General features: G+C 42.8%; 1 protein-coding gene across 3 annotated transcripts in view; it reads left to right on the top strand.

Moving 5' to 3' along the window:
* Positions 1–545: 545 nt before the first annotated feature.
* The window catches only part of CALN1 (calneuron 1), a 402,285-nt gene continuing 388,552 nt past the window's right edge, over positions 546–14,278 (top strand). For 2 of the 3 annotated variants that reach the window (XM_081941437.1, XM_081941438.1), the window contains exon 1: positions 546–775. In XM_081941437.1, the coding sequence (XP_081797563.1) occupies positions 677–775 (99 nt within the window). In that variant the 5' untranslated portion in view covers positions 546–676. Of the gene's footprint in view, positions 776–1,045; positions 1,101–14,278 lie in introns of those variants that run through there. The other variant, XM_081941440.1, reaches the window with a different exon arrangement.

The following is a 14,278-nucleotide window of genomic DNA, read 5'->3' as shown; positions in this document are numbered from 1 at the left end:
CTTCATTCCCTGTCCTATAATCCCTTGTTTCAGTTGATTCGCACAGCAGAGTGGATTGCTGCATCTCAGCTGAGCTAAAAACAGCTCAGCTCACCAGTGCTGACACCAAGGGTGGTCTTTAAGAGCTGCGCATAAGTGCATGCAAAGCACGCTTCATAGAACCAGTAGGAAAATATTTGGAATCCCACTAGTGGTTTCAATCCCCAGAATTCCCCAGCCAGACAGAAGCACTGTATTAAATTCATCCTCATACTACATGATTTTGTGGTAGTCTGCAAGAAAACTCCGCAAGTTTCAAAAAGCAGAAAAATGCCCCTTGATCTGGCTTAATCCCACTCACTCATATTTTCACCTCACAATCTCTCTCCATTTGTCTCTCCTAAACCCGTGTTTAAGATGAAGGGGATGGGGAACTTCAACTCCCAGAATTCCCCAGCCACCCATGCTGGCTGGGGAATTCTGGGAGTTGAAGTTCCCCCCTCTCTTCATCTTAAAGTTGCCAAACTGAGAAACACTACTCCAAAGCAACACAGAGCTGTCCTCCCTTTCCACTTTCCCAGAAAGCCTCTTCTGTGCCTTTAAAATTCCCCTCTCTTTTTCCAAGCAGAGCCTCAGTTCCTTCAAGACCATCCAAATCTATTTTTAGCCATAGCACCACCAGGGTCCCTTTCGTGAAATGCCAGCGGTCCTTTCAATTACTACCAGCCGGGATTCCATCCAAAACTCTCTTCAGGTGCCTTTAACTCCAGCTGTTTTCTTTCTTCCTCCCTGGAAGGTAAGACCTTGCTCCCTTTTCTGGTTCTGCTGCAATGATTTCCAGCCTTTGGAAAGGAAATCAGCTTCCTTCCCCCCCCCCCCCCTTCTGTGTTCAGGAGAAGAAATGTACCAAAGCTCTCTCACTTTTCCCCCATTTCTTCTCTTTCTATATATATGAAAAAAAAACCTCTCAAAAATACAAGATTTGGGATTGCTTTGGGAAAGCTTAAAAGATGCTGGGTGCATAAACTCAGCTGGATCCAGTTTTTAACCCCCTCTAGGATGGTCGGGAGTGAGAATTTGCAAAAAGAAAAAAAAAGCACACCTACACACACAGATTCAGGGTAAGTTATAGTAATAAAAAAAGTATTTGGACTTTATCGGATCATCCTAACCTTATTTGGAGAGCTGGGGAAGAGCGAGGGAATTTTTTTCCCCACCGCTCGAAACATCATTCCGATTTTTATCTTTCTTTTCTCGGATGGCACTGCAAGCGGGGTTGTTTAGATGGAATTTATGAAAGTCTAAAATCCCCAACACGTGCTGGAATTGGCCGTGCTGCTTCATATCCTTGCAGAAGAAAATGGAGAGTTTCAATATCTCTGTCCATGCCTCCATTTCCTGGAAAGGGACATTCAAACATGGGCAGAGAAGGGCTTGCTGAATGACTGTGAGCCGTCTGGACATTTAAACATTTGAGCATCGAAACAGCTGACTGGTATGTGGTCTCCTGCTTGAGCAAGGGGATGGACTAGAAGACCTCCAGAGTACCTTCCAACCAGTTATGATATGTTCCGTGTTCTATCTTCTGTCTCTTTACCTGTAAGTCCCAGTGTGCTGAGTGTGGCTTACTTACCAGCTACGGGGTTGCAATGTAAACAATCAGAATTCTAAGGCTTTTAAAAACTCACTTTGCGTTGTTTATTGAAGCAATAGTGAGCACAAATTGTTCTCAATTCAGCCTCCTTTTTTTGTCCTTTTTTAGATTCTTTGGGTGCTTTAAGAGGCGGTAAATGTTCAGGGACTCCAAAGTAGAACTGCACAGTATAATTTGGAACTGGGTGAAAAAATATTAGCTAACGTTGGCTGTTAGAAAAAAGCAAACCCCCTTTGAGCTGGCATTTTTACTTGAATCTCATTTTTTTCAGGCTGGTAGGTCTGTCTACAGTACAGCATCTTGAAAGTAGTTGAATGGTGACATCTGGACAAATGATTGACATGGGACACAGAGAGAGAGAGAGAGACAAAGAGACAGAGAAAGAGAGGAAGAAAGAAAGAGAGAAAGAGAGACAGAGACAGAGAGAGAGACAAAGACAGAGAGAGAGAGACAGAGAGAGAGAGAGAGAGAGGGAGAGAGAGAGAAAGAAAGAGAGAGACAGAGACAGAGAAAGAGAGGGAGAGAGAAAGAAAGAGACAGAGACAGAGAGACAGAGAAAGAGAGGGAGAGAGAAAGAAAGAGAGAGACAGAGACAGACAGAGAGACACAAACACACACACAGAGAGACAGACAGACAGACAGACAGACAGACAGATAGACAGAGAGAGAGAGAGAGACAGACAGACAGACAGAGAGACAGAGAAAGAGAGGGAGAAAGAAAGAGACAGACAGAAAGACAGACACACACAGAGAGAGACAGAGAGAGAGAGAGAAAAGGAAGAATAGAGAATCTCTCTAAATTAAAAGTTCAGGGACTTTGTGAATGCAACTACACAAAGCATTTTGGTAACGTGGCTTGCCATTACCGGTAGGCCTCAATTTACCAACGTGATTGGGGCCCTGAATTTCACCCACTAAGCAATGTGAGTGTTAAGTGAATAATCAAGTGTCTGCATATGGCAGGGGTGTCCAAACTTGGGAACTTTAAGACTTGTGGACTTGTTGAAGTCCACAAGTCTTAAAGTTCCCAAGTTTGGACACCCCTGGCATATGGTGTTTCAACCTCTTTTGCTAAGGTTGTTAAGTGAATCCAGGTTTTCCCACTGACTTTGCTTGTCAGAAGCTGGCTGGGAAGGTCACAAGTGGGGATGGATTGATTGGTGGGAGACTGCAACAGTCATAAACCTCTGCCAGTTGCCAAGGGGCTGAATTGCAATCATGTGACCATGGAACTATGATGGTTGTATGTGTGAGGACAGGTCACTTCTTTCAGCACCATTGTAACTTTGGTCACTAAATGAATGAATGGTCATTAAGCAAAGACTACCTGTAGACAATTCTGCTAGGAGACTGTTGGGAGAAATGTCCATCTCGTTCAGTTCCAAGCAGGGAGAAAGACACTGGAAAAATGTAGACTGATTGGAAAGAAGGTTTAATAATGAACAGAACCACCGAGTATATGGTTCTGGTGCAACTGACCAAAATGGAGTGGAGAGCAAGGGGTTTTTATACCTTCTTTAAGCTTTGCACTCGAGCTTCCTGTTCCTGTGCAAGAACATGTATTCTATTGGCTGTTGTCAGACTCCCATGGGGTTATGTAGGGGTCATAGCTTGTTCTATAGGCAAAGTACAAATCCTAAGTGTTTCTCTGAGCTACTGGTTGAGGTTTGCTGGGGGTGGTGCAATGAGATGATGCAATGAAGGGGCTTCGGTTCTGAAAGGGTGTTGGGCTATTCCTATTATGGTTTAATGGCTTTGTCCTGGTTTGGATATTGGGTGAGGACTAATCCTACCATTCTATCAGAGGTGGGTTGCTCCCGTTTTGGCCCAGATTGGGCGAACCGGTAGTGGTGGCAGTGGGAGGCTCCACCCACTCTCCCAGACGCTTCTGTGCACGCGAGAGAACGTGCGCGCATGAGCGAACCAGTAATTTTAAAAAATGGAAACCCACCACTGCATTCTACCTAATTCTGCCTTTGTTCAAAATATCCCGTCTTGAATGGATTACCAAATCTGCATTTCTAAAAGGTGGCCTCAGCATCTGCTGGGGCTCTGAATTTCTGTCTCCCTTAAGATTTTTATTTCTTTTAGGAGAAATATTTTATCCTGCCTTTTTTTAACATATCTCAAAATATTTCATTCTTCTAAGTGGTGTGTGTGTGTGTGTGTGTGTGTGTGTGTGTGTGTGTGTGTGTGTGGCTTCCCACAAGACATTAGCAAAGTCTTTATTGTCATTGTACAAAATAAATACAAAGAAATTGGTTTCCTTGTATTAGCAATAGCATTTCGATTTATGTACCACTTCACAGTGCTTTTTCAGCCCTTTCTAAAGGATTTGCAATGTCAGCATATTGCCCCCCAACAATCTGAGTCCTCATTTTACTGACCTCAGAAGGATGGAAGGCTGAGTCAACCTTAAGCCAGTCAGGATCGAACTCCTGGCTGTGGGCATTAGAAACAGTTCCTTTAGAATGATAAATTTCTTTTGATATAATCAGGGGTGGGATTCAGCCGGTTCGGACCAGCTTGGGTGAACCGGTAGTTCCGATGAATAGTTGGCCATGCCCACCTGTCCCTGCCCTTTCGTGTCCTATATTTCCCTGTTTTTTTTAGCTCAGCTGATTCGCATGGCACAACAGATTGCCATTTTACAGCTGTTTTACTCACCAGTGGTGACATAGAAGGTACGTTTTTAAGCTTAAAACGGGCAGTTTTGGAATGCTGCGCACGCCCGCAAAACACATATGTCTGCGCTCACCAAACCAGTTGTTAAACCAGTTGCATCCCACCACTGGATGTAATGTATATTTGGGATTAACCAAAGGCTCTTTTTAAAGGAATTTAAGTTTTAACTAGCGGGAAAAGCAGGTAATCAGCTTTTTTCAGCATTGCTGCAATGTGATATGATTGCTAAATGAATTGTTATAAATCAAGGACTATCTGTACTTTCTGGTAGGATGTCACTTTCCAGTCTAGCTTACAGCTTAGAGAATGCCTGGTGATGTCTCATCCATTTACTAAATAGATCCTCTCTGCTCAGCTCTTTGAGATCAACCAAAGCCAGTTAAATGTTGCATGCAATAGATCCATGGAGCTCTTTAAACGATACTTGAAGCATTATACATCCCTTGATGAAATACTTAGCTTTATTTTGCTTTTATCTAATGAATTTTCCTGTGCCGTATCGTTAGTTATTTCAAAAGGAATTTAAAAAAATATCATGAATGGAAAGTGATATTCTTGCATTGCTTCATCATGAGGACGCCAAAAGGTACGTGTGAAGATTTCTCCGTTTTTCATGATACAAACCAGGCTGATTTGCAGCCTTCCTGATTTTCTGTGCGTTGCTAAATCCTAAAAGAGAATCAGGAGGGAATCAATCCCAAGGGTCTTTTTATTTTTTTTCAATTATGGTTTCGCTGTCATTGCTAAAGGTGATTTTGACCTGTGAGAAATTCTTGGATAATAGCTGCTTCCCTCTGGAGCATTTCATAGGAATCACCCATCCAGTTTCTCTGCTCAGAGATATTGTGGAGTGTTGCAAAAAAATGTCGTGCTAATGTTTTAAAAACCCACAGAATCAGTCCTGGTTCATAACTGCTTCCAGTTTTGATTGCCGCAATATAAAGAAAAGATGTGGAGACTCTAGAAAGAGGGCAGAGAAGAGCAACAAAGATGATTAGAGGACTGGAGGCTATAAAACATATGAAAAACAGTTGCGGGGATTGGGTAAATTTAGTTTAATGAAAAGAAGGATTAGGGGTGACATGAATAGCAGTGTTATTTCAGGGGTTGCCACAAGGAAGAGGGAGGCCAACATATTCTCCAAAGCTTCTGAAGGCAGGAATCTAACCAAGGAGAGAAGCAACCTAGAACTAAGAAGAAATTTCCTGACAATTGAAACAATTAATCAGCGGAACAATTTGCCTCCAGAAGTTCTGAGTCCTCCATCACTGAAAGCTTTTAAGAAGAGATTGGACAGCCACTTGTCTGAAATGGTGTATGATTTCCTGCCTGAGCAGGGGGTTGGGCTAGACGATCTTCCAACTCTGTTACTCTGTATTCAATTTTGGAGTGGAGAAGAAGACCATCAGGAAATTCTATGAAAATGTAGGAGAAGAACAGGGGGAGTCTGGGAGTGGAATTAAACTAGCAATCAGCTAGAGTCATTATGTTCCCATAATGGTCTGTCCAACCTGCCTTGAATTCCATTGACTTTTAGTCATTGACAATTTAGACCATTAGTTGACTATATTCTTGTGTAGAGTCATGATCAATAAACCATCTTAATTGGAATTCAATAGGCAATTCTTCGTGCCTGGCAGAAAGTTGTGAAATTCCATGAAACTGGGAAGTTGAATTGCAGAAATTCAATTATAAACATTAGATGTTGTCTTGAAAGCACGTTTCTCAACTTTTAAGGTTTGACCTAGCATAATCCCTACATGCAAGCGAAGACCCTTTGCTCAGGAGTAAGTTCTGGTCAAGATTTTCCCCTCATCCTTCCACATGTTATATCAATTTAAGAAAATATTACATTGGAGAGAAAACCCAAAAAACCAACATAGATGGAAGAACTCTGAAATGTCTGGAGCTTTTAGATGAAATGATTATAACTGGACAAAAAGTTAACCCATCTTCTCTAAACTGCAAAGTGAATTGTTGTAATTCTGTGTACGTTGATACAAGTAGTTCTTGACTTATGGCCACAATTGGGACCGGAAAATTTGTCACTAAGCAATGCAGTCGTTAGCTGAGGCATTAGAGTTCTAAGCGTGAAGACTTAAATTAATGAATGGTAATTAAGAATGGGTAATTCTGCTGAGAGATGCTGTAAACAGTTCCATCAAAATGGTGGCTTTATTTTGATCTAATGTACAGTTGGGGTTACCCAAAAGGCCTTTTTCAAAGAATTTTAACTGGGGTGTGGAAGCAAATTTAGAAAAGCTGCTTTACTCATGATTTATGTTTGCATGTGAAGAAAGTTAGCACCCACCCTTCTCCTAGAGGAATGAAATATTTTGTGAAATATTAAAAAGGCAGAATATTATATTTCCCTGGGTGAGAAATGGAGACACACGTTTTTAGAGGGAGAAAGCAATCCCTACCTTCTTTAATAGCCCACAGCACTTAAATCAGCACTTAAAAGATAATGAGATAGATAGTTCTATTCATAAGCAAATACCCTCACTCAAACCAGGACAAAGCCATTAAGCTATAATAGGTATTGCCCAACACACTTTCAGAACACAAGCCCCTTCATCGCATCATCTCAGTTGCATCACCCCCCAGCAAATTTCAATCGAACCTGGGATCTCAGACAAACACCTAGGATTTGTACTTTGCCTATAGAGCCAGCTATGACCCCTGCATGGCCCCATGGGAGTCTGACAACAGCCAATAGAATACATGTTCTTGCACAGGAACAGGAAGCTCAAGTGTAAATCCCAATAGAAGGTATAACCCTCCTCTCTCAACTCCATGCGGTCAGTTGCCCAGAACTACCCATGTGCTTCTGCTTCATGATTAAACCATTTTTTCCAATCAGCTTCCAGTCCCCATTTTGTCTCCAGTGCTTTTCTCCCGTCTTGGAACTGAACCAGATGGATATGTCTTCCCACACAAGTGTCCATGGCACCTACATTAGGTCTCTTTAATTCAGGGGTGTCCAAACTTGGGAACTTTAAGACTTGTGGACTTCAACTCCCAGAATTCCCCAGCCAGCCATGCTGGCTGTGGAATTCTGGGAGTTGAAGTCCACAAGTCTTAAAGTTCCCAAGTTTGGACACCCCTGCTTTAGTTGAAAATGTTTATCTTCCTCTTCAGTCAAAAATAAATCCGAGTCAGACAATTTATTTAACAATGTATACCAGTTAGATAGTGAAAGCTCAGGTTTCATTTTGTTATATGTTGCTATTGCCATCATTAATTCATTCATATGAAGCTGAAAGGAATTGCAACCACAAACTAAAGAAACATTAGATGCCTTTGCAAAATGCCAGTTGTACAGTCGAAAGTAATCTATTACTAATTAATGGTCTATTATTAATGATTTATTATTACTAATCTATCAGTAGTAATATAGCTAACAAATGTAATAGAACTAAAAAGGGTGATCAAACTGAATTCAATTTGGGGCAATGTCAGTATTTAAAGGAGTCTGTGGGATGTAAATTTTTCAATCTAAATTTAGGCAGAGGGTGATTGTTTTCCCGATATTTGCAATAACCGACTTAATTGACTGCTAACAATAAACACCCAATCGATGCCGTTGGATTGTTTGATAAGCTTTAGAAAATGCCAGTAATAAATCAACCTCAGCATTTGTCCAAGTAATTGTCCAGTTTCTTTATTCAGCCTTAGCCAAAAACAAATCCTGACCAAATGGTTACATTACACCAGGGGTGTCCAAACTTGGCAACTTTAAGACTTGTGGACTTCAACTCCCAGAATTCCCCAGCCAGCAGAGCTGGCTGGGGAATTCTGGGAGTTGAAGTCCACAAGTCTTAAAGTTGCCAAGTTTGGACACCCCTGCATTACACCCAAAGATGACAACACTTACAATCTGTTTACATCACTAGTCTTTCTCAACCTTAGCAACTCTAAGATTTGTGTACTTCAACTCCCAGAATTCCCTAGCCTGTGTTTCCCCATAATGGGCTGGGAAATTCTGGGAGTTGAAGTACACAAATCTTAAAATTTCCAGGATTGAGGAACACGAGCATACAGTATATAGTAGCAGGGGTGGGCTTCAAAAATTACAGCAAGGGGTTTGGTACCCCATGGCCCCACTGGATGGGCGTGGCCATGGTGGGCTTGGCCAAGTCAGCCTCTTACACCATGGTGGGGGGGATTTTTTGCCCTCTCCAGGCTCCAGAGGCTTTCCTCGAGCTTCTGGGAGGACTAAAACTGCTTCCCCTGGGCTCAGGAGGTCCTCTGGAAGCTGGAAACAGGCCTGTTTCCAAACTTCCGGAACTTCCGGGAGGCCCATTTTTCCCCTCCCAGAGCCTCCATGAAGGTCCTGGGTGATGAACAAGCCATGTGGAGACTCCTGGGAGGGTTGGGGCAGGGTGGTTGGGGCCAGCCAGTCCTTGCAACTACCGGTTTGGCGACCCAGATGTAAAATTAACATCCGGTTCGCCCGAACCAGTCCAAACCGGCTGAATCCCACCTCTGGAAATGTCACATGTAGAATTTTCTTTTGTCTTATTTTTGATGGTTTGCTGAAATATTCCCCACTGCAAAGAGTTTCAGTCAGCGTCCTCAAGGCTTCAGTCCTTTACTTAATGTTTTTCAAGGGAATTCGTTAGATATAATAGTTTAAAGTTTGGCCTTACTCTTCAGTAGAGGTGATTCACGCTCACTTCAAACATTGCCAATGGTCCAACTTGATATGATCTATATGCTTTAGGCAGGAATGATTGAGCTTGTCTATTTTGGAACCAGACTGATAGTTACCCCCTCCCCAATTCCTTGTGCAACGTGTATTCAGAAGTGATAGGATTGCCATCTATAATTAAATCTATAAAATCTTCCATCCTCCAAGTTATTGAACAAAGTTTTCCTAAGGATTAAGAAGCAAACGGTCAAGAAATAGCCCGTTTTGCTGGATGTGTAGCCATGGGATGACCCACTGTACGACCAGCACAATGTACAACCATAATTACAGGCTCAATTACAGTCAAAAGTCAAGGACTACCTGGATTGTTTTTTATCTCAATTAAAAATGTTGTAAGGGACTCAGAATCCTTTTAAATCGGGTGATCATATAAAATGAAGAGATTGTTAAATAAATAGAGGACTTTCACACACACCCCTCCCTGTCATAGTTCTGCCCTCTTCTAATCTGGAATTACAATTCCTGCGAACAGTGTGACCCCTCCGTTAGCACGAAGCAAAGGTGGAATTGAATTCTGAACACAGAAAAAAAAATGCGTTGTAATAACGATTCATGTTTATAAGAGCTTCGACGGAAGACTGTTTTTCCCAAATCACTGGCTCAGCGGAAACTTTCAGTTTCTTTCCCCCATTATTTTTGCCCACATAGAATCCTGGTTCTGAAAGCCCCATTTTACCTTTATGAATTCATTATTGCGTTGGAAGAAATATCCATCTAGTTCAGTTCCAAGCAGGGAGAAAGACACTGGAAACATGGAGGCTGATTGGAAAGAGGACTTAATGATGAAGCAGAAGCACATGGGTGGTTCTGGGCAGCTGACCACATGGAGTTGAGAGTGGATGGGTTTTATACCTTCTCTTGGGCTTTGCACTTTGGCTTCCTGTTCCTGTGCAAGAACATACTGCATTCAGTTCTGGTCGCCACGATGTAAAAAAGATGTGGAGACTCTAGAAAGAGTGCAGAGAAGAGCAACAAAGATGATTAGGGGACTGGAGACTAAAACATATGAAGAACGGTTGCAGGAACTAGGTATGTCTAGCTTAAGAGAAAGAAGGACTAGGGGAGACATGATAGCAGTGTTCCAATATCTCAGGGGTTGCCACAAAGAAGAGGGAGTCAAACTATTCTCCAAGGCACCTGAGGGTAGAACAAGAAGCAACGGGTGGAAACTAATCAAGGAGAGAAGCAACTTAGAACTGAGGAGAAACTTCCTGACAGTTAGAACAATTAATCAGTGGAACAGCTTGCCTCCAGAAGTTGTGAATGCCCCAACACTGGAAGTCTTTAAGAAGATGTTGGATAGCCATCTGTCTGAAACGGTATAGGGTTTCCTGCCTAGGCAGGGGGTTGGACTAGAAGATCTCCAAGGTCCCTTCCAACTGTACTATTGTATTGTATTGTATTATATTGTATAACATGTAGTCTTGCACATGTAGTCTTCACATGGGAGTTGTCAGACTCCCATGGGGCCATGTACAAATCCTAGGACAGTGATGACAAACCTGTGGCATTCGTGCCACAGGTGGCAAGTGGAGCCCTCTCTGTGGCATGCGAGCCATTGCCCCAACCCAGCTCCACTGCGCATGTGCATGCGCCTCCCACCAGCCGCCTGATTTTCGGGTCTCTGTCATGCATACGGGAGACACACATGCATGCGTGGGGGGTTGGGGGAGATCGCTCCTGCATGTGCAGGGGTTGCAGTGAGCGGGGGGGGGGCAGTGCTCCCTCATGCCATTTTTGGTCCCAGGAGGCTTCAGGGAGGCCTGCTAGGCCCAAATTGGGGTGCGCGGGGGGATCATACATGCATGCGCTTTTGGCACGTGAGGACAAAAAGGTTTAGCCATCACTGTCCTAGCAGTTTGTCTGAGCTAAGTTTGGTTGAAGTTTCTGAGGATGATGCAATGAAGCGTCTTGTGTTCTGAAAGGCAATTCCTATTATGGCTTCATGGCTTTTTCCTGGTATGGATTTTGAGTGAGGGCTATTTGCTTATGAATAGAGCTACCTAGATACTTGGCTTCTCTCAATAAGCTCTTTACCTTTTAAATGCTGGCATCTGCTGAGGGCTATTAAGAAAGGTGGGGGCTGCTTTCTGCCTATTCCCCTTTGGGGAAATATAATATGCTGCCTTTTAAAAACATTTCCTAAAATATTTCGTTCTTCTAGGAGAGAGGTGCTAACTTTTGACATTATGATTCATATTGCAGAAATGGAAGGGCCTCTGCAGTCCTTGAGTTCGGCCTCTCATAAAAAGAAACCAAATGTAAACTCTTCCAGACAGATAGCACTTTAGCCCCTGTTTGAACACCAGCTGGCTGGGGAATTCTGGGCATTGAAGTCCAGCCCTGTAAACGTTGCCATGATTGAGAAATCATTGCTCTAAACTCTGTTCCACCCACGTCTTCCAGTAATTCTGGTCTAGCGTGCTGCTTCTCTGCTATAGTAACTTGTTTTCCAGGGCATAGCATAAAAAAGCCTCAAACGGGCTGAAAACATTCAGTTTTGCCTCACAATTATACCTAGAAGCATAAACGGTCATACCACCCTTCAGATTTTCAGGCAGGAATAAAAATTAAATCTGGGCTCCAAACCTGGAAAAGAGTCTTTTTGTTAGAGTTAGATGCTAACCTTTGGTTTAGATTTGGGACTTACGAACCACAAAAAGAGTGTGAATTGGTCTGAATGAGTCAACCTGGCGGGGAGAGGTCTCCAAATGCACTTCAGTTCGCAGAAATTCTCATCGAGAGCCATGCTGGCTAGAATTCTGGCAGTCAGACAAATGGGCCATCAACAGGCCTATCGACATAAACAACATCTACATATCATTCAAATCAGACCATATAAACAGGAAACAAAAAGACCCAAACACCTCCTCAGCAGCAATCAACACCCAGATGAGCAGAGATTGGTAAAATTGTCTCATCTTGTACGACAGATGTCTCAGTCTGTAGTAAGATGGGAGGCCAATATAGTTGATAGATGGTAGATAGATAGACAGAGAAATACTGAGAGCTACAATTCACACTTTTGGTAGAAACCTAAATTGAAATATGTTTACCTAGATTATTTTTCCTAATGTTATATTATCATATCTAAGCAATGTGGCTTTTCATAAAATGACAGTGTTGGCAGAGAGCCATTTAGGCCATCAAATCCATCTGTATGCTTAATGCAAAAATCCATATGGCAACCCAGATTCTATTTGGATCCATACAGAGAAGGCATTGACTGTCTCAGCCATTGTCTCCACATAGAATAGAATAGAATAGAATAGAATAGAATAGAATAACAGAGTTGGAAGGGACCTTGGAGGTCTTCTAATCCAACCCTTTGCTTAGGCAGGAAACCCTACACCACTTCAGACAAATGGTTGTCCAATTTCTTCTTAAAAACTTCCAGTGTTGGAGCAAGTTCTGGAAGCAAGCAGTTCCAGTGATTAATTGTTCTAACTGTCAGGAAATTTCTCCTAAGTTCTTCTCTCCTTAATTAGTTTCCACCCATTGCTTCTTGTTCTGCCCTCAGGTGCCTTGGAGAATAGTTTGACTCCCTCTTCTTTGTGGCAACCCCTGAGATATCGGAAGACTGCTATCATGTCTCCCCTAGTCCTTCTTTTCATTAAACTAGACATACCCAGTTCCTGCAACCGTTCTTCATATGTTTTAGCCTCCAGTCCCCTAATCCTCTTTGTTGCTCTTCTCTGCACTCTTTCTGGAGTTTCCACATCTTTTTTACATTGTGGCAACCAAAACTGAATGCAGTATTCCAAGTGTGGGCTTTTGATCCGCTTGCTTTTTGTTTTTTTAAAAAACCATATTCTGCTCAGCGAGTAATTAGGTGGGCCTATAATCACATGGATGGGACATTGTGCTGTGTAATAACAATGTTTGCATTCCGGGATTAAGATGTATTATTTCCAACTTGGCTAGCTTTCTTAATCTTTCTAAAGAGGAACCAATTGTTCAAGAGTAGAGCAAGTGTTTCTCATGCAAAAAAGCCCACTCTACAGCTGAAGATATGAAGTTCAGGTAGTCCTTGACTCACAACTGCAATTGAGCCCAAACTTTCTCCTGCTAAGCAAGACAGTTGTTAAATGCGGTTTCCTCATTTTATGACCTTTCTTGCCACAAGCGCTAAGTGAATCACAACCGTCCTTAATAGCGTGGCTGTTAAGTGAACTCCGGCTACCCCATTGACTTTGCTTGTCAGAAGGTCATACAAGGCGATCACATGACCCAGGGAATACTGCAACTGTCATACCTACATGCCAGTTGCCAAGCGTCTGACTTTTGATCACAGGACCATGGGGAATGCTGCAATGATTATAAGCGTGAAAAACAATCATAAGTCATTTTTTCCAACGGGTTGCAACTTTGAACAAAAGTTGGACGCTGGGCAACTGGCTCATACTTATAATGGTGGCTCATATTTATGATAGTGGCTGATATTTATATTATATTATAATTATTATAATATATTGCTTCTCATATTCCAACTGACTCCAGGGGTAGGATTGAAGAATTTTAGCAACCGATTTCTGCCCGGTTGCTGGGTGGGCGTGGCCATGGGGGTGTGGCCTACTCAGCCTCCTCACGAGGGGGGGGTTCCACCCTCCCCAAGCTCCAGAGGCTTTCCTCAAGCCACTGGGAGGGTAAAAAACGGCCTTTCCCGGGCTCCAGAGGCCCTCCAGAAGCCAAAAACAGCCCCGTTCCATGACTTCTACAACTTCCGGTAGGCCTTTCTTCGCTCTCCTTTAGCCTCTCTGCAGGCCCTGTACTTACCTAGCATGAGGAAGGGACCACATGGTGACTCCTGGGAGGGGAGAGGTGGGGTGAGTGGGGCCAGCCAGTCCTTTCAACAACTGGTTCGGTGAACTGGATGCAAAATTAGCATCCGATTTGCCTGAACTGGTCTGAACCGGCTGAATCCCACCCCTGACTGACTCGTATTTATCTTTGGTGACCTCCAATTTAGCAAATATCTGAACACCTTATGTGGCATTCAAAGTGTCATCTGTTGCTGGTGTAGGGTGGAATTGTGGCACACCATAACCTTTTTTTTACTAATTCACAAGAACAAAAAGACAGATTTAATCAGTATCATTCTTTGGTACAGTCAACACAACGGTTACTCCAGCTGTACTTTCATGTCCCTCTTTATAAAACTGTTCTCCAGCACTTCGTCTAATTTAGAATTCATATCTTCTTACATGCCATCTGGTATGTACATCTCAGGTTTGCCTACAACAGGT

The sequence above is a fragment of the Natrix helvetica genome, assembly GCF_964273705.1.
Source record: "Natrix helvetica genome assembly, chromosome: 2".
Classification (NCBI taxonomy): domain Eukaryota; kingdom Metazoa; phylum Chordata; class Lepidosauria; order Squamata; family Natricidae; genus Natrix; species Natrix helvetica.
The sequence above is the reverse complement of the archived record's forward strand: the minus strand, read 5'-3'. Positions and strand labels throughout refer to the sequence as shown.